The 21,200-nt window shown below is 33.9% G+C and overlaps 1 protein-coding gene across 1 annotated transcript in view; it reads right to left on the bottom strand.

The window, feature by feature from the left end:
• ABCD3 (ATP binding cassette subfamily D member 3) overlaps window positions 1-21,200 on the bottom strand; it is an 81,945-nt gene that overhangs the window by 4,967 nt on the left and 55,778 nt on the right. The window contains exons 8-21 of the mRNA XM_031967110.1: window positions 20,403-20,459; window positions 19,017-19,159; window positions 16,936-17,005; window positions 14,153-14,222; window positions 13,953-14,050; window positions 13,777-13,868; window positions 11,164-11,255; window positions 11,013-11,085; window positions 10,814-10,877; window positions 9,320-9,397; window positions 9,157-9,222; window positions 8,970-9,059; window positions 6,917-7,036; window positions 4,051-4,155 (exon numbers count right to left, since the gene is read on the bottom strand). Of these exons, the coding sequence (XP_031822970.1) occupies window positions 4,051-4,155; window positions 6,917-7,036; window positions 8,970-9,059; window positions 9,157-9,222; window positions 9,320-9,397; window positions 10,814-10,877; window positions 11,013-11,085; window positions 11,164-11,255; window positions 13,777-13,868; window positions 13,953-14,050; window positions 14,153-14,222; window positions 16,936-17,005; window positions 19,017-19,159; window positions 20,403-20,459 (1,218 nt within the window). The remainder of the gene's footprint in view (window positions 1-4,050; window positions 4,156-6,916; window positions 7,037-8,969; window positions 9,060-9,156; window positions 9,223-9,319; window positions 9,398-10,813; window positions 10,878-11,012; window positions 11,086-11,163; window positions 11,256-13,776; window positions 13,869-13,952; window positions 14,051-14,152; window positions 14,223-16,935; window positions 17,006-19,016; window positions 19,160-20,402; window positions 20,460-21,200) is intronic.

Here is a 21,200-nt window from a genome sequence, read left to right as displayed (position 1 = left end):
TGTGCTTTCCTTTAGAATTCTGATTAAATACTAAAAAGTCACCATCTTCTACATTCTGCATATATAAAAAGATAGTCTGTCCTTTGGAGAGTAATTTTATTCCTGGCTATGTCCTCTTTGAATGCCTGGTGAGAGATATCTGGAGGTAACCACCATCTGGTGGCTCAATAGGGAGGAAACAATGAAGGGAATGAAAGATTTTTCTAACTCACGGTCCTCACGGGCTAAAATCTCTGACCCATTTCTGGGGGTGAAGCCACAATGAAAGTAGAAGGAACAGCCTAGTTCTCCCAACATTCCCCTCCTCTCAACTTTCAATCAAATTCTAGGGTGGCAAAGCCACCAACAGGCTGAGGTGAGACCGAAGAACTAAAGGAAAGGTTTGTGGCAAGGCTGGTGGCTGGCTTGGAGCCATGTAGTGGTAGCTTCAGGAGCTCTCAAGACAGTAACAATAAGAGGATCAGGAAACTGGTGACATTACAGGGCAGCAATGGCATGGGAGAGGGCGCTGTTCAGCAACTCGGCTGCCCGGGCCCATCCATTTCTGGGTCGTAGTTCTAGGGCAGAGAGGAACACGGCTCTAAGGACAGTATCACTTTTGGTGACAAGGAAATAGAGATCCAACCAGAGGGAAAGTATCATTTTTGGTCCCATAGGAAAATGACCACAGCTCTCCCCACATCACACTATCTTGGAAGCACCCCTAGAACTAGCTCTGAAAACAGAAGTACAAAAAAGCCTGAATCTTGGAATAGTGTCCCTCCACTCTCAAGTAAGCAGAGCCCAATCTTAATATAAAGTTCAAAGTCAAGAACTAAGTTAGAAAAATAAGCAAATAACAAATAAAGATTTGACCATAAAAAGCTACTACTACAGTGAATTCTTGTAATACAAAAATTCCTGGAATTACTAAAAAATAATTTTCAAAATAAATTAAGACTAGCAGAGGAAAAATTGAGGGGGAAAATGAGTGGTGCAAGAAAATTATGAAAAGACAATTAATAGCTTGGTAAATGAACAAAAGAATAGTCTGGATAACTTAAGCTTTTGGAGCTACCAAGTTATAGAAGAAGAGATTTTTGAATATTATATGTCAGAAGGCAAAGAAAAGGAAATTTTTTAGGATTATAATCAAGAATAACCTGTTCAGCAAAATTGAGTATAATCCTTATGGGGAAAAAATGAATATTTGATGAAATGAACAACTTTCAAGCATTCCTGACAAAAAAGAACAGAGATGAACAGAAAATCTGACTTTCAAATACAAACATCAAGAGAAGGATATAAAGATAAATATGAAAGAGAAGTCTTACAGGACTCAGTAAGGTTAAAGTGTTTCCTTTCCTGTATGGAAAGATGGTATATTTAACTCTTTATATCATTATTAGTACAGTTAGAAATCTCCACTTTATCATTATTAGTACTTTATCATAATTGGTACAGTTAGAAAACCCTACAAAGAGGGTATAGGAGTAAATTGATTATGATAAGAGAATCTAAAAAATGGATGAGAAAGAGAGATGCTTTGGGAGAATGGGGGATACAGCAATCTATCTTAACCCACCAGGGAAGTAGGAGGAGAAAGGAATAACAGGTGGTGTACCTTTTTACTACCAATGGCCATTTGGATATTTATAATATCATTCATGAGTATCAACTTAACGAACTCAAGCAGTGGAAAGTTGCTGTAGCCTGTGGTTGCCTTAGAAGAGAATGATAAATAAATTATCATTATCAAAAATCAAATGATTTTGAGGATCTTAAGTGATGGGGCCAGACAAAAGAAGGGATGGAAAGATTGTAATAAAAAGGAAGGAAATTTAAGGGAGACAGTATTCAGAAGTAAAATACACTTTGTGAGAAGCGAGGGGGTAAAAAGAACAAGAGAGAAGGAAGGACAAAACAGAAGAAAACAAAATATAGAAAACTGTACAGTGAGTATTCATAACTGTGAATGTAAATTAGAAACATTCATCCACAAAACAGAGGCAAATAGCAGAATGAATCAGAAACCCAGAATCCAGCAATATGTTGTTTACAAGAAATACATTTGAAACAGAGAGGCACACAGAGTTAAAATAAGAGGTTGAGCAAAATCTATTGTTTCAGCTGAACTACACTCTGCTAAAGGCACCACAGACAAAGAAGTGATATCAATACTAAATATACATGTACCAAAAGGCATAGCATACAACTTCTTTAACCAAGAGTTAAATGAGCTACAGGAGAAAATAAACAGTAAACTATACTAGTGGGGGACTGCAACTTTTTCTTCTCAAAGCAAGAGGAATCTAATCACACACACACACACACAAACGAACAGAATTTTAGAAACATGAGATATGACAGACTTCAGGAGGAAAATGAATGGGAATAGAAAGGAGCTAACATTTTTCTTGATATACATTACACCTTCACAGAAATGACCCATGCATTAGGACAAAAAAGCCTTACAGAAAATAGCAGAAAATTTAAATGAACCCTTTTCAGATCATAATACAATAAAAATAATATTGGAAACAAATATAAAAAATTAATTGAAAACCAAATAATCTAATCCTAAAGATGAATGGGTCAAAGAATAAATCATAAAAACAATAAAAATTTCACCAAAGAAAATGACAACACTAACACAATATACCAAAATCTGTGAGATGTGACCAAAGCATGCTTGTACTTGGGAAAAATTTATATCTCTAAATGTGCATATTAATAAAAGAGAGAAAGGGCAGATCAATGAATTTGACATGCAACTAAAAAAAACTAGAAAAATAACAAATTTAAAATTCCAAATTAAACACCAAATTGGAAATCTTGAAAATCAAAGGAGAGATCAATAAAAGTAAAAAATAAAATAAAATCATTGAACTAATGAATAAAATTAGGACCTGGTTTCATGGGAGGAAAAACAATAAAACAGATAAACCATTAGTTAATTTGATAAAAACAAAACAAAATAAATTATCATTATCAAAAATGAAAAGGGTAAATGCACCAGTAATGAAGATGAATTAAAGCAATCATTAAGAGTTGTTACCCAATTATATGGCAGTGTAAAACTGACAACCTAAGTGAACGAATATTTACAAAACTACAAACAACCCAAAATAACAGAAGAAATAGAACTTAAATAACCCAATCTTAGGAAAAGAAACTGAACAAGCTGTTAACAAGTTCCTTAAGAAAAAAATCCCAGGTGAATTTACAAGTGAATTCTCCCAAATTTATTCCAATAGCATATAAACTACTTGAAAAAGTAGGTAAAGAAGGAGCCCTATTAAATTCTTTCTATGACAATTACTGTTTTGATATCTAAACCAGGAAAAGCAAAAATAGAGAAAAAAAAAGTACAGGCCCTTTTCCCTAATGAATACTGAATGAATGAATACTCCTAGACAGGAGAGGGCTGGTTCAGTATTAAGAGAACTATAAGCATAATTAACTACTGCAATAGCAAAAACAACAAAAATAATATGATTATATGAAAAAATGCAGACGCTTTTCACAAAAAAATAATACTCAAAGGAAAAAAAAGTATAGGAATCAATGGAACTTTTCTTAAAATTATAAGGAGTCTCTATCTAAAACCAAGTGCAAGAAATCTTCCCAAGATTAGAGTGAAGCAAAGATATACATTATTAATCTACTGTTATTCAATATTATATTAGCAATACTAGCTATAAGGGCAGGTAGTTGGCAGAGTGGATAGAGTACCAGCCCTGGAGTCAGGAGTTCAAATCTGACCTCAGACAGTTACTAGCTATATGACGCTAGACAAGTCATTTAACAAGACTGCTTCAAAAAAAATTTTTTTAAAGAGATGCTAGCTATAGCAGTAACAACAAGAAGAAATTGAAGGAAAAAAAATAGGCAATGTTCTTATCAACATGATTAATATGGAAATGTTCTGTATGACTTTACCTTTATAACACTATATTCCTTGCCTCCTCAAGGGACAAGAAGGAGGCAGGGGAAGGGAGAGAATTTGGAACTCAAAAAAAAAAAAAAAAAAAAAAAAAAAAAAAAAAAAAAGAAAACCGCAACTCTTACCTTCCGGCAATGACTGTAAATGTAGCCTTCTACATCAACACTAACAGCACTAGTACATTCATCTAAAATGGCAAACTGAGGTTTATGATAAAATAACCTTGCCATCTGAAACAGAAAACAAAAATATTATAAGAAAAAAAAAATCAAAATTGTCACACCTAACATACAACAGTACAAAGTACACTTAGTCTAAGGTATTTAAATGTAATTACTTTTTAAAACAGATAATAGTAACACACATTTGTAAGATGTACTAAAAAAATGTTATGGGACAGCTAAATGGCACAGTGGAACAGCTAGATGGCATAGTAGATAGAGCACCGATCTTGCAATCAGTAAGACCCGAGTCTCCTTGTTGGAGAAGTGTGGACTAGGTATTTTCCCACCATAGGATTCCTTAACCTAGTTGCCACTCCAAGAAAAATCACAATTATCTATCCCCTTTTCTTAGTTCTTTCCTTTCCCCAGATTTGGCCAGGCAGAGTTGAGGTCTGCTGCTTTTTGCAAAACTGCCAGGGGAAGGACACAGGCTAAGGGAAGTGTGCTAGCAGATATTGCTGCAGGAGAGAAATACCTGAATAGATCCCAAAACAGAAGCATGTGAGTTGGTTTCTGCTCTCTGACTAAGCAGCGGAGGCCAAAAGAAGGGGAAAAGAAGGGAACTGAATAAATGGCAGAGATTAGGGTTCTCCACCATTTGGCTGTTACTTGTGTAGCCATTTCCTTCCTTAGTAACTCATTTTACAGATGAGGAAAGTGAGCCAACAAGAGTAAGGGACTTGCCTAGGGTCATACAGTTAGTAAGTATATGAGGACAGATTTGAATTCAGGGAGCTGAGTGGACCTGACTCCAAGCTTGGCACTCTATCCACACCATTCATGCCAATTTAAATTTGCTTTTATATGCATGAGCTCACCTTTAAAACAAAATTAATAGACTTCTTTTTTGCTAAACCTAATAATCCCCTGTGAGTTAAAATCTGTCCTCAGACACTTACATAGCTGTATGACCCTGGGCAAGTCACTTAATCTGTCTACATCAGTTTCTTCATCTGTAAAATAGAGAAAATTATAGTTCCTTCCTCTTAGTACAGAAAATGTTTTATGAATATTGATTCTCTTTATCTTTTTCCTTCAGTTTGCCATCTAAAGCCCTAATTTGCCTGTACCTAAGTGTTTGTTGACACAATCAATCCACCAACAGACCCTCTTACATTCATACATACATTTACATTCATTCTCTCCCTTCCCCTCCCCCTTTCTCCCCTCCTCTGCTCTTCCCCTTCTTCCCCCAGAGGCATTTCTTGGAGTTTGAGACATATGTAGAATTCAACACTGATATAAAATCTTTCTGCCTCTTAACAGATTCACCAAACTATTCATTGTAATATATTCACATTTGGCAAAAGGCAAACTTCTTTGACTTACCATCACTACACTGGAACTTTAGATATTAAAAATAAATAAAATAATCCATTAAATTCTGCAGATTGTATCAGATTCTTTTTCTTTTTCTTTTTTTTTGGCTGAGGCAATTGGGGTTAAGTGACTTGCCCAGGATCACACAGCTAGGAACTATTAAGTGTTTGAGACCAGATTTGAACTCAGGTCCTCCTGATGTCAGGGCTGGAATTCTATGCCACTTAGCTGCCCCGTATATCAGATTCTTTTAGTTGTGATTATATGTGTCAAAAATTCAAACTCTTCTATGTTGGACTGGGGCTAAGAGGGAAATAGGTAAGGTTAAGATTTGTTTAGACTTGTGATTTCACTGGTGTGTGTAAACTCCTTCCAAATATGAAGATCTGTAATTTTATTGTCTATTAGAGAATTCCCTGGAACACTGAGAGACTAAAGACTAAGTGACTACAGCAAGTTGTGTCAATGAGAAGACTGAAATTCAAATTTCCCTTTTTCCAAAGCCCATATTTTGTCCACAAAGAAATAATACCTCTACTTAGGACAGACTTTGGAAATTTTTATGTCATTGTAGAGTACTATTATTAGATCTAGCAACAATAGGACTCACAGGAAAAAAAATGAAATTTTAAAGAGTAAGAAAAGAGTAAAAGAACAATCATCAAATCCAAGGAGAGTAGAGAATCAGAAAAAAAAAAAAAAAGTGATTAATTTTCATTCTGGCTATTGTAACACCATAATTATATACATCTAGTCTACCTCCAACCTCCTCTAGCAACATTTTTAGAATGTGATCCTGCAAGGTACTAGCCTCAAGACTGTTTCTCTTATTGTCTGATTATGTTTTAGAATTCTCTATTTCATACAAGTGAAGTAAACATTATTCATCAATGGGCACCAGTCATATTATATTCCTAAGTATATTAATAAAAAAATCTTTTAAAATAATTATTAAAACAAAATTTATATTTTTCATCATAAAAATGTCTATTGCTATGAAGTCCGGGCTAGCTCCCTGGAGGACTCAGGATCAGTAAGAGTCCTTGGTCTTCAGGGGGAGAAGTGAAAGAAGTAAGCAAACTGCCCTGAGGTTCACTAAAGATGTATCCTGGATTCTCAATTCCAAAGTCACCAACTTCTTTCCATCAGTCATGCTGCAAAGTCACCCTCTGGCCCCTCTCTTACCCCACCCTCAAATCCTTGCCTACAATTATCTTAACACCAAACATTCAGTAAGCACCAAAAAGAGACAAGAGCTATTCATCCAAAACATATGCTAATAGAGTCATTGTGTCACATCAAATAGGTAATTACCCTTAAGTGCTCCATTGTCTGATTCAAGCACACCTTTTTCAGAGTTTTCAGCCCTTTACATATTGTATTACAAACAGTAACTTTCTGAGAACAGCTAAGCATTCATCCAATATTTTCTGGAAAAGAGACATACCGCCATTCTTTGTTTTTCTCCACCACTGAGTACATCCATCCAGTCCTGAACACTGTCCCAGCCTCCTTCACGTTCCAAGATGTGACCCAACTGGACATTATCTAAGTATTCTTTCAGCACCTTTGAGAAAAATCATTATAGATTAAACTTGTTATCCAATTGGTTTACTTCATCTTTCCCCTTTTAGAGGATGAGAATAGGAGCACTCTTCTATTGCCAAAGATATTTTAATTTTTTTAAAAAATACTTTCTATTTTATCTAATGTCACATCAAAAATGTGTTAAGCAGCTTATAGAAGAATGTAGTAATGTTGTGCACAGTTAAGTGAAGAGTAAGGGAATGAGAAAACAAGGAACAATAACATTTCTAGATAACCAATTTCAGAGTTAAAGCTAGAATACTAAAGTATAAAAGGGTCACTTTTTAAAGTAAGAGACTTGTGGAATGACAGAGATGACAAATTGAAATGCACTACTTAATGTCAAAAATGAAAAGAAGACTGTCAAGTACTCAAATTTTTTCCCTACTGAATATGCATGAGTTAGGTAATCTGACCTCAGAGCTACTGAAGCAATCACCAGATGAGACAAACAATCAACAACATGAAGTTTTTAAATAAGACTAGGATATAAACACAGTCTTATGAAGGTGGCAGAGTAAAGGCAGGAACTCACCAAGCTCTCCCCCAAACTGCTCCAAATTTCTTTAAATAATGGATCTAAACAAATTTCAGAGTGTCAGAACACACAAAAAGATGAACAAAGTTGAACAATTATCCAGCTGCAGACTACTTAGGTCAATAGGAAAGGTCTATGACATCAGGATGGGCGTCCAGCATGCAGTCTCAGTGCAGGCTGTGCCAGCACAGCCCTGGCCCCAGGACACCGGGACACCAGCAAAGCCCAAATGGGCCCAGAAACCTCTAAATTAATGGCACTACTGATGGCTTCCAGGCCTCTCAACCTAGAGACCAAAAACATGACTTGGGAAGCTCAGCAGGAAAGATCTGTCAGTAGGATGAGAGACATGGGAAACCAGCAAACTAAGACTGGGTGTGAGTGGTAGTGAGAAGGCCTAGCTCAAAGAAGGTCTCTCTATTAGCACTGAGGAAGGACTCTTACTTTAGCATATTAGAATGTACAGTTGTAGTGAAACAGGGGCATTTCTCACAGTTCCAGGGCAGCAAGGAGGGCTTATGGTCAAATTATGCTGGAAGATCTCTGAGAACAGCTGCACAAAAACCCTGAAGCTTGGGACAGTATATCCCACACCCTGGAAACAGAGTCCTGCTTCAACAAAGAATTAAAAGTCCAGTAATAGGCTAAGAAAATGAATAGAAAACAGAAAAAGATTCTGCCCATAGAAAGTTACTACGATGTCAAAAGAAGATCAAAATACACCCTCAGGAGTGTACCAAAACCTCCAAGAAAAATAAGAATTGGTCTTAGACCATGGAAGATCTCAAAGGGAATTTTGAAATCAAGTAAGAGAGAGAAAGGAAAAATTAGGAAAGGAATTGAGAGTAGTGTAAATGCAAAAAGTTAATGAGAAGAATGCCTGAAAAAGCAAAATTGATCAAATGGGATAGGAGGTACAAAAACTCACTGAGGAACATAATTCCTTAAAAATAAGAATTGAGCAAATGAAAGCTAATGACTTTATGAGAACTCAAGATGCAATAAAGCAAAGCCATAATAATGAAAAAATAGATGCAATGTGAAATATCTCATTGGAAAAACAAATCCAGGAGAAATAATTTTAAAATTTCTTGATCTACCTGAAAACCATGATCAAAAAAAGGGCCTAGATATATATAATCTTTCAAGAAATTAGCAAAGAAAACTGTCCTGATATTCTAGAATCAGAAGGTAAAATAGAAATTTAAAGAATACACTGATCACCTCCTAAAAGAGCTCCTAAAAATGCAAACTCCCAGAAATAATAAAGCCAAATTCTGAAACTCCCAGGTCAAGGAGAAAATACTATAAGCATCCAGAAAGAAACAATTCAGGTATAGTAGAGCCTCCTCATTCAGGATAATTATGTTCTTACCTGATCAGAAATCCCCTTCCTTTTCTGGTCCTCTTTTCCATCTGGATAAATCACCTGGTCTCGAAGTGTTCCAAGAGTCATATAAGGTCTCTGATTTATGACAAAGAAAGGTCAACAGAAATAAGACAATTATTACTTTAAAGACCTTCAAATAACAGACTGTGAAATAACTCTAATAGGGTCTTACCTGGGGAACATAAAACAATTTTCCTCTTTCAGGTTTAGTTAGACGCCCACCAAAGAGAGGCCACAACTGAAAAAGGAAGGAGAAAAAAGATTTCAAACTTCTTTTTTTAACAGTTTGGCTATCCAAGCCAAAACTGTACATTTTGAACTTAAATTGAACTTACTTCACCAAGAACACGAAAAAGTGAACTTTTTCCACATCCATTTGGACCACAAATCAAAACATTTGCTCCAGATCGAACCTAAAGTACAAATGAGAGGGATGTCAGTACATTACCACAAAAACATAATCGTCAGTCAATAATGTTTACTTACTGCTGAATTTTAAGCAACTACTGAATAAAAAGGATTATGTTTATCCCATTCATATTCACAATTAGGATGCCTAATTTATACTTTCTTCTAACTCACCCTCATTTACTTTTCTTTCTTTATCTCTTGTTCCCCTTTTACAAAGAAGAGAATGTTGAAAGGTGTGCCCCAATACTAGTGATCTCTCTAACAATAATGTAACATTCATACAGGGACTAAAGTTTACAATTAATTTTACATATATTCCTTCATTTGTTCCTCAAAACAACCTCATGAAGTTAATGCAATTTGATCCCATTCCCTTACTTCTCTTCTCTTTGCTTTGCCAAGTTCCAGATCCCAGGTTCTTGCCTCTTCTTTCTATTCTTGGATAGACTTTGGTATAAGCTCCCATCACCCAAGTCCTCAATAAACAAATGCAGACTTTTAAGTTTTTCTAGCTTACAGCAGATCCATAAACTGGAAGGCTTCCATGAGCTGTGCTCTAGGAAGTAGACTTTTCTATTTAGATCCCTTCCTGAGAAATCAGACTTCTGGTTCTCTATTTGAGCAAGCAAGATGAGTAATGTACTTTCTCCCTGAAATTCTTGAGGTAAAATATTATTTTCATCAGGATCAGCCAACAATGTTGAATACTTCCCTAACTGAAATAAAATTTAGAACTGGAAGGAGATTTATACATTTCTTCTCCAATTACCCCATTTTAGAGAGAAGGAAAGTAGCTCAGAAAAAGAAATTGGCCTATTATTTAAGATTATCTAGGTACTCTACAAAGAACCAGAGTTGAAATTTGAGTCCAGATTCTCTGACTCCAAATAGTTTTTCTATCTATATAACACACACCTTTCATACAGGATTCCAAAGTATGTTTCTGCAAAATTTATCTAATAATGATATAGACTTTCTCTATCATTAAATACAAAAATGCTTATGTAAATAATACAAAAAATAATCCTTAAAATAGCCTGCTTTACCAGCCAATTATAATCTTGTAAATTTAGATACTAAATTTATAAACAAAACAAAGAATGTATTTTTCCCATTTAGCTGATAGAAAACAAAATTCAATATTAAAATGAACTTGATATGGGATATCACATGACTTTTGTGATATATTATTTATAATGCAGTCTTGAGAGTTATAACAAAAAAATGTTGTGGGTGTTTGTTTTTTTAAAAAGATTAGAACTAGTTGCCTGATAGAATTTTAGTAAAATAAAACTTCAAATGATACTTCAGTAAGCTCAAAAACCTGCCCAGGATCTCATCATGTGTCAGAGATGGAAGAATATAACAGATTTTTATATTTATCTTCTAGTTTTCTATATAATAGTACAAAAACTTACTTCAAAGTTAAGATCACGAATTAAGATGTCTCCATTTGGTGTTGCTAAAGGAACGTGATCAAACCTAAAAAGAAAATTTACACATAAAAGAAAATTTTGTATAGAACACATTAATGTTCATTAAAAAGGAGACCATTATAAAGTTAGTGATGTAAAAGTTCCAATTAAAGCTCTATAATGTTTAGTTTTTTGTACATACTTAATAACATTATCTAAATTGATGATTTCTCCTCCACCAGGGATCAAGGGAATGACTTGAGCTCCTTCAGCATCTTAAATGATAAATATCAAAGGTCAGTAATGGATCTTTAAAAACATCAAATTGTACAAATGAACTAAATTTTATTTACCCTTCTCATGTTGAGACACCATTGTGCGCTCGTATTTGCCATTATTCAAGTCCTTTAGTACTTGCATTAATTCTGTAATCCGAGCTGTGAAACTTAAGAAACAACACCACATTTTTAGATTTCTATAGTTCCATAAAATTTGGACAGCTTCACAAAAATAATTTGATTATGAATTGTAGAAAAAAATTAAAAACTAAAAGTATTAAGTCAGTAAGTATTTTTATATGAAAAAGCCATGATTCTGGAGACAGAGGACCTGAAGTTTTACTACCTAGGTGATCTGTGACACTGTTTAACCAAATGAGCTTCAGTTTACTCATCTCTAATATGGTCTGTGATGTTTCTTTAACCTCTATAGTTATAATCCTATAACTCACTTCATTTTCTCTCCAAGTGCCTTGCCATCAGAATTGGTGATTAGGTTCCTGGGGCTTTACCCTTTCTCAATACCAGAAACTACTAGCCAGGGAGGGCCCCACAGTCCCAAATAGTGGTTGCTTCAATTCTTCTTCATCCCTACCTCCTGGATTCGTTGGTTTCCTTTAATCAAAGGTAAAAAGACTTTCCCAGTCATTAGCATCTCTCAATTTATCTTGCATGTATATATATATATAGTTCTTACACAGCTATTTGCACGTGGCCTCCCCATCAGACTGTAAGTTCTGTGAGAGTAGAGACTGTTTTTTTTTTATCTTTCTTTGTATCCCCAGTGCTTAATACTGTTCCTGGCACATGGTAAGCATATAATAAAGACTGGAGGATTGACCTAACAGCTGTGTATGAACAAAATGATACACAGAGGTCCAAAGTGACAGTGTTAGGATTTTAACCTTAGGTCCCCTGACTACAATCTGACCTCTTTCCACTAAATTACACAGCCTAATGGTGGTTAACAGAGTGAAAGGTTATAAAGATAAAATTTTACAAATGTAACTATTAAAATAGTTATAACAATACAATAATTATTAAGTGATCATATAGAGAAAATGGTATCTTTTCATTTCTGATCCCCACTGCCTTTCTCTGGACTTCTCCATGAGTTCCCAGAAATCTATTCTTTCAGTCCTCTCTCTGCCTCTAGGCCTTCCCTCTGTCTCCTCCAAGAACCTCCATTTTAAGGAGGTACCCAAGTCAGCCATGTCCTCATTTCCCATCAGGACACACTGCTCCAGACTTCATCATGTCAGGTACTTTCCTCCCTGCCCCCTTTCAGCTTCATTTTATATGCTGTCTCCTCCTTCAGAAGGAAAGCTGCTCAAGGGTAGGGATTTTTTTCTTTTTGCTTGTATTTGTATTCCCATTGCTTAGCAGGGCCTAGAAGAAAGTATGTGCTTAATGAATGCTTGTTGGCTGAATGACTACTGTGCCAGGCCGTTAGAAATCTAAAGTTTAGACAAAACTTAGCTTCTGCCTTAGGGGGAGTAGGGAGAAGGCAGGACAAGAATTTATTAAGAGCCTTGCTAAGTGTTCTACAAATATTATCTTGTTTGCAACTTCAGTCCACAAGTTGATTAAACAGAATTTGGTAGAACATCAGATTTGATAATCAGGACACTTCTGACCTTTGTGAGAGAACATTCAGTCCAGTATTAGAGATGACAAGAGCACAAAAGGTTGAAAAATGTGTGCATGAAAGGAAGTTGTGGCAATGAATATTCCCTACTCTGCAAGAAATCTGAATATTTGTATAATTTATGCTTTCTAGTTTTCAATTTCCTATAATACTTTTTAAATACAATAGTTTTCTAAGATAGGGAGGGTAGATATTATCATTTGTATTTTACTAATGAGGACTCATAAGATTAGGAAGGGCAATTACCCTTCCCAAGGGAATAGAACTGGAAAATGGCAAGGCTGAAATTAGAACACTCCCTCTTTCCCTACAACACAGATGAGCTTTTTCTTGCCTCCCCCACTAAACTGAGCTACTTGAAGGCAGAAATATTTTTAAATTTCCTTGCATTCCCAGCACTTAACGCTGTACCTGGCATGGAATAGGTGCCTAATTAACACTTGTTGACTGAATGACCTATGGCTATTTTTCTTGCAATGAAAGAGAAAAATCGTTATAGCCTAGCAATACAATGGTAAAAATAGACTAGCAAGAGAAATTGATAAAGGAAAATCTGTCTTTGGATAATCAATATTTAAGTATTTCACTATGCATATGGAAGGTTTACCTTATTCTGCTTCTGAGTCATTTCTGGATCTGCAGCCTCTTCATTCAGTGCCCAACCCTCCCCATCTTCACATATAGAAATCCCAAGCATCCAAGGCAGACTGAAGCTCCAACCTTATTCTTACTTATAGTCTTCCTTGATTCCCTGAGCTGGAAGTCATCTCTTTCCCCTTTTAATTTCCATATCAATTTGTTTTAATAATTTGTAAAGCATCTATCCAATCACTACTTATTTCTAAAAATGTGTTAAACACTACATTAGACTAAGTTCCTTGGCATGCATGCATATATATATATATATATATAATATATCTTCACATCCCTCAGTATATTGGCAATCAACAAATATCTGCTGAATAAATTATCTAAATGTCATCAACAACAACATACAGGTAAAAAAAAATTTGGGGTATTGTCCATTACCAAGTCCTTACCCAGCTAATCTGGTCATTTCACGACCTGCCAAGACTATTCTGCCCAGAGCTTGAGACATTCTCAGAAGCATTCTTCCACTTTGGTAATAATCCTTAAGCAGAAACAAAAGTTTATTTTCACTTTCATTGTTTAATTGGACAGGATATTATGTTGGCTTACTTCATAAGCTGCTTACCTCCAAAAGTTCTGAATGGGAACTCTTAAGATGTCGAGGATGTGATAAATCCAGAAAAGGACGACTAACAACCAAGTAACCAACCACAGTGGCCAGATCTGTAACATAATATTTATACTTAAAATGTTCAAAAATAAATACTTTAAGTCTTATTTTATAAATCTCATTCTATCAAAAAAAATTTTCTTACAAATACTTACATTTGGCAATAATGCTATCAATGAATCCCATGGAGAATCGAAATAAGATGAAATTATGTAAGTGCTCCACCTGGCCAATATAAATGGAGGGATAACGTGCATCAATTATCTGACACAGGCCTGATACCCAAGATATATATTGAACTAACAGTATTTAATATCAGAAGTCATTTGCCTGATGATTATTCAAAGAAAATGATCAAATAGTTCTCAAAAGATGAATAAGATGAACTTATTATTATTAGAATTCGTTCTAGTATTGTTAGAAATTGTTCTAAGTCACTATTAATAAGAAATACAAATCAAAACAATCAGGATGTTTACTTCACACTCAGGAAAATAGCAATGACAAAAGATGGGAATAATCAATATTGTTAGGACTGCAAGAAATCTACAGTCTATAAGATATATTAATATCCTGTTGGTGGAATCTATGAATTGATTCAACCATTCTGGAAAGCAACTTGAAATTGTGCTGAAAAAGAAATTAAAATGCCCAAGCAATAGAATTAAGGATCACAAATTAAGGCCTAGAAAGAACTTTAAAAGCCATCAAATCTTTATGCCCAAAGAGTTTAAGATATTTGCCAAAGTCACATAAGTAGAGACAAGGATAGAAACTGAACCCAAGTTCTAATTCCAAATCTAATGGTCTCTATCTATCTTATACTGGAGGCTTTGCCCCAAAGACACCACTCTAAGGGATGTATTACAAGGAAGTAATAGAGAGAAAAATTCCATATAGATCAAAATATTTACAGCAGTGCTTCTTATAATAGTAGATGGTGATCAATTGAAGAATGTCTAAATCTGACATATGGACATAAGAAATGATGACTATGAAGCAAGCAGAGAAGCAGAAAAAAGATATAAACTGATGCAGAATAATATAATCAGAAATAAGAAAATAACATGCACAATTACAGCATTGTAAACAGAAATGACCAAAAAACTCTGAATGCTGTTATAATGATCAAATTTGGCCCCAAAAGAAAGATTTTTAAAAATGCATATTCATGCTCTCTTTGTCCAGCTGGAAGGACTATCTGGGGAACACTGTATTGTGAGACTAAGCTGTTTTATTTTGTTCAAGTGCCAATTTTTTTCCCTTTGTAACAAAGGGATGCCTGTCTAGATAAGAAGGATATGGTAATATATTGGAAATGAAGAAGTACATACAAAAGATAGCAATACACCATAGCAATAAAGTCAGGTAGGATCATAGTCACCTTGGATCTCCTTAATTCCCAAGACTGAGAAAATCACACCTTCTAAGCATCTAAGTCTAGGGTATCCCAAACATTTTAGTGCACCTTGACTTTTGATACAACTTGTATATCAAGCTGATAGGACTCAGTCACCCATCTATTATTGGTACCACAGAACATTCAGCTTCCAAGATAACAAAACACAGCAGTCACACCTGGATCTAATTCACCCTCCATCCAGAATTGCAAGAGAATGAATCATCAACAAGATCCTCAAAAGAAGCTGGTGCTCTACCCTACTTCATTCCAAAAATGAAGGGACACAGGAAGGTAACTTCCCCACTATGCCAACCTACTTTCCAATTATCTACTCCTCCTCCTTCCCCTTGTGCTCATCTTCCTCCCTTATCACCCTGGGCTGATCACATTGGAAGAATGGAGAGCCACAAAGATTCCCTGAGAGTATGGTTCAGTGAGAAAATGCATTCTGTTTGAGTCAGAACATTTGCCTTGAAATTCTAGCTCTTAGGCAGTTTACTTAATCTCATTAGGTTAAGTGCCAGTTCCACATTTATAAAAAGGAGAATGTTGGGGAGAGTAATCATACCAGATGACATTTAAGGAGTCTTCTAGTCCTAAAATCTATGAATGATGCCTCATAGGCAAAACCAGAATGACTATTTGCTTAATACATTGCTGAGAATTGTCTTAAGGAATTTGTTAGATGAGATAGTCTCTAAGATTTCTTCCATTCCTGAAAATCTATGACTCTGTTGTATTGATGAACTGATTAAACACAGACTGCTGATTCAAGATTTATAACTTGTTATTTCTTCTTTTTTTTTTAAAATCAATTGTCATATTGTTTTGATATTCACCAATTTAATGCCTGAAATTATTATTATACATACATTCATACATCTGTGTGAATGCCTACATTTTGGATAAAGTAAATGGACAATGAACCAGAGAATAGAGTAGGATGTCCTAGAGATTAAAAGCATAATACTTTCAATTATTCCAAACTCCCTCCTTGAAACAATGGCGCATAGTTTTAACAAGATTCTTTCTATGTCGCTGTGTGATTTTGAGTTAAGGAATGTCACAATCTCTCAGTACTGAAGTTGAAGATCATCAATAGAGAAAAGGAGAAGTAGAGAATAGGCTAGGTTAAGTTATAAACATATTATTAATGAAGGATTCTGTGAGAAAAATTGCATAAAATATATTATCATAAAAATGTATGCCTGCAAAAGGGACAACAATCACGAATAAGGGATAATTGATGGTTGATGGGATTCCACCTGTATTCGCACAATGTCAAGACACTTACAAGAAGACTCCAAATATTTTGGGGGGGGGCTTTCCAATTACTAACCACGGATAATTTATGGGAGGATATGGACAATACATAGAATGTGTAGGATATGGATGGATTGCAATCTGTATTGTTGGAAGGACTAGCCACACTGCTGACTGCAGATCTGTTGTACCATCAATGTATGCCAGAACATATCTACATTCCGTAATAAAATTTTTCTTTAATAAATTAATTATAATTGTTTTTTTCCTTACCAGTTTACGGAAGACTGAATGAATTGTTTGCTTTTCTTTTTTATTTCCATTGTAAAAGGCAATTTCTTCACTATTAAAGAAAAAAGGAGCATTAATATATATTTTAAATCTGAGAGAAAGCATAGCATGAATGAGTTCAAATGTATCTCCTCTAAGTCATACAGTATATGACTATCATAGCTTGATTCATTATCAACCTTTGAGAAAAATGACCTTTTTTTAATCAGTTCACAAAAATAACACATTTCTCTATAACTATGGTGTGAAGATCACCTAACAGCAATCTGTACAATATTAGGGAAAAAGTCTTAATTTCTGGTTTATGAAAGCAGGTTCCTATCCATTGTGGTGGGCCTAAATTTATTTCAAAATAGCTATAAATGAAATATCACCACTAAAATGCATCTCAATCTATTTTTTCCCATTTTATCATAATATCAGAGATATTAATAACATTTCATATCATTAAACCAAATTTTTACTTTGCAAAAAAGAGTGCTGAGAGTAGCAATACAATTTTTTAATCAAAGTCTAATTAAAATTAGAAAATTGTGCTACTTAAACATTGAATTAAATTTCTAAGAAAAGTGTTCATTGTTTCTGAATTTACTTGGATATTCACCACAGGCACCATCTGAAATAATGTCAAGATAAATATTTTCCTCAAATTTTATGCACATATATTGTTTTCTATATTAAAACAGTTAAAAGTTGTGTCAAAACATTGTTACCAGCAGAGCCTTCTCTAAGCAAAATTAATTTTATACATGCCAGAACAAAAAACTAATTTTAAAAACCAGTTCTTTAAACACTATGTTTATCTCCTTTCTTTTTCCCTAGTATACAAAGTAATCTAGGTTCCCAATATATCTACAACTGTACACAGGTAAACATATCTATCTATATGATGCTTATTCCATATGCCTAAATCAAAAAGTATTTGTTCCTCAAAATTAGACAAGCTGCTAGTATAACTAGAACCAAACACTTTGTAAATTACCTCCCTACCCAGTCTCTTTCTCTTTTATAAAAAAAAATAATAATAATAATAATAAAAATAATCTTTTACTTTCAAGGAAATTTTTTTTAAATAGTGAAGAATAAAAGGAAAGAACACTGAAATTTAGAACCTCAAAAATTAATTAAAATTGTCAAAACTTGTAGTAGACTGATATATTCATGTAGTTTCCTCATTCTTCATTTAGGGTCAAAATAAGCTGGAGGGGAGATGAGACTAAATTATTTAAGTTGTGAAAAATTTTATTCTGAAAATAAAAAAATAAGTCATGGATAAGATTAAGGAAAAATCATGAAACATTTTCCTTGAAGGGTTAAGATTATTATAATTTGTTATCTTCATATCCTTAGAACACTATCTCTATTATGCTACTAGTAATTTTATATATAATATTAAGAATGGAAAAAACATTAAAAAAAAACTTGAAACTGAATATTTCAAAATTATAAAGATCAAGCTTGCCCCCCTCCCTCCCCCAAATGATTTGAGAAGTCAATTCATCAATCTTCTTGCCATTATGCCTTTGCTGCCTTTCCACCTTGGAAGATCCCTCTATCCCATTGGTTAGTTCACTTCTGAAAGTCAATCCTGAAGAATACACTAGGCCAGTTGTTCACTTCTCTCCTGTGTCCACTTGTGATTCTCTGGCCTTTGTCACCAGGCTCCTATCTGGGTACCTATTCCTCTAACTCCCCAAAATTCTTTTCAGCTCCCTATCTTCCACCATAGTAACTCAAATGAACTAAGGTACAGGATTGTTTTTCTTTTCATCTGTATTTATATCCCGTGTTTATGTTATAGCACAGTTGCTGGCAAATAGTAAATTTTTAATAATAGTATTTATTAATTTGCTATGACTTAAATGAAAATCAACTTTAACTATGTAAAAGATATGGAAATCATTTTCAGGGGACCTATACATTAAATAGTACTGGGTTCTCTAAAATTTCATTTGTTTTTGTTCTCAATAAGCAATTAATCTGTCATCTTTAATTTTGTTCTTTCCCAATCACATTCACAAAGATGCATTTCTAAGTTTCTCTTTCACTAAAACTCTATTTACCTGTTGGTGATGAGCCGAGAATTGACATATCTATATTCTCCTTCATATTTCTGTTCAGTCATTGTCATCTTACCAATGGGTCTCCTGAGGCGGGTCAGGAAAAAGCCTGATACAACCAAATAGGCCATCATACTAGCTGGTCCCTGTAATTGTCAGGAGAAAATGCAAATACTAAAAAAATTTGTGTTATTTTAACTAAAAGAAAACTACTCTGCAAATCTGAAGTTAGCATCTATGATAACTTTAACCAAACTATGCTACTTGAATAAGTAGAAGATTACTATACTGCAAAAAACAATGAATATAAAGAAAACAGGAAGTACAAAAAGACCTATGATTGAATGCAAAATGAAATAAGTAGAACCAAGAAAATAGAACACTGTACCTACGACAATGTTACAACAAACTAATTGAAACAAAAATCTGTGAAATTATAATAAACAATGATCCCATAGAAGATATCTCCCCCTCACTTCTTTGTACAATGGTAGAAATCACATATGTGGAAATATGTATATAATTTCAGACTATTTCAATATATTTGTTATTTATGCTCAACTTTTTTTTTCTTCCTTTTTAATTTTTTTTTTTTTATTATTAGGAATGGTTCTCAAAGAGAGACATTATGGGAAATGTAGGTAATACAAAAATGTAAAATAGCACTAAAAATTTTAAATGGCTACAAAAAGTTCTCAAGTTGAAAGAAATTAAATATCATTTCCAGGGAAAGCAAGGAGTTAGAAACAAAAAGCAAAGGCTAAATAAGATTCAAAATTTCATTCCCAGTATTTCCTTGGATGACAAACACACAAAGCAGTAAAATTTTATAAAATCTTTTAGTTTACTAATTTTTTTGTAACTCTATACCATTAAGCAAAGTGTTAATTAAAGCTAACCTTTAAATAATGAATTCTTCAATGTTCAAAAATGCATTCTATCATACAGTATAAGAATAATGAGGCCAGACTAAATGTTTCTAATTCTAATGTTTTGAAAGATTGAAAACCAATTGGAAATATTCAACATATAATATTAAACATTCATCATTTGAAATCTCATAGGTCGTCCCAAAAATCTATATTCAGAAACTACTCTGAAAAGATAGCTGCTCTTATTCATAAGTATTCAAGGTTCCTATAAACTTGTAAAATTTAATCTTATATTTGACTTACCATCTTGTGGTTTTAAAAGTTGAAATCAGAGAATTTTTATAACTACAGGACCACATGATTACTATTAGGATTTTAATCCTATCATATTATAATTCCTAGATACAATCTAGGTACTCTGATATGTACCTTCATTTATTAGACTACTAAGGAATCTATAATAAAATAAAATAAGTGATATGTTAGGTTATTAAGTTATAACTTAGTTATAACTTACCTGAGCTCCAATTGCACTTGTTAACTTGAAGATATACAAAACTATATCTAAAAATGGCTGTAAGATAAAAAATATATATATATCATTAGAACTCATTATCTGTATCAGTAGCTGAATTATTAAATATTTACCTTTATTTAGCATTCAATGTGAAACTTTCAACATATACAACAATCTAACACATACAAAATTATTTTGGTAAAACGTATAAAACCTGTCCTATGAAAAGAACAATATAATAAGAGAAGATAAAACAAGATGTATTAAAGACTTGGGGAAAAAAAAAGGTTAATATCCACAAACAGGAGAGAGGGAAAAGCACATTTATTAAGATATTTTTATTTATTATTTGATAGTTTGGTAAGACACAAAAGTAGCATGGTGGAAAAATCTTGAGTTTGAGTTCTGATTCTTGCCACTTTGAAACAAGTTATATGCTTTAGTTTTACTGGAAAGAATTCTAGAGCATAATACTCAGACCTAGATTGCATTATTAAAATTTTAAAAGCTAATATCCATAAAAGTAATAACCGAAGAGCTAGCATGGCCTAAACAAGAATAGATCATGCCAGACTGGACTTCTCTCTCTTTTTCTGATAGTTACTAGATTGTTAGATCAAGGAGCTATATAGAGTATCTACACTGGTATCTGGCAGTATCTGACAAAGTCTCTCATAAGGATGTGAACTAGACAAAATGATAGTTGAGGGTATTTAGAACTGGCTAAATGATCAGATAGACATATAGTCAACATGAAAAGCAATCTTTCATAGAGTATCCTACTGACTTATGCATATC

The sequence above is a fragment of the Sarcophilus harrisii genome, chromosome 4 (assembly GCF_902635505.1).
Source record: "Sarcophilus harrisii chromosome 4, mSarHar1.11, whole genome shotgun sequence".
Taxonomy (NCBI): Eukaryota; Metazoa; Chordata; class Mammalia; order Dasyuromorphia; family Dasyuridae; genus Sarcophilus; species Sarcophilus harrisii.
The sequence above is the reverse complement of the archived record's forward strand: the minus strand, read 5'-3'. Positions and strand labels throughout refer to the sequence as shown.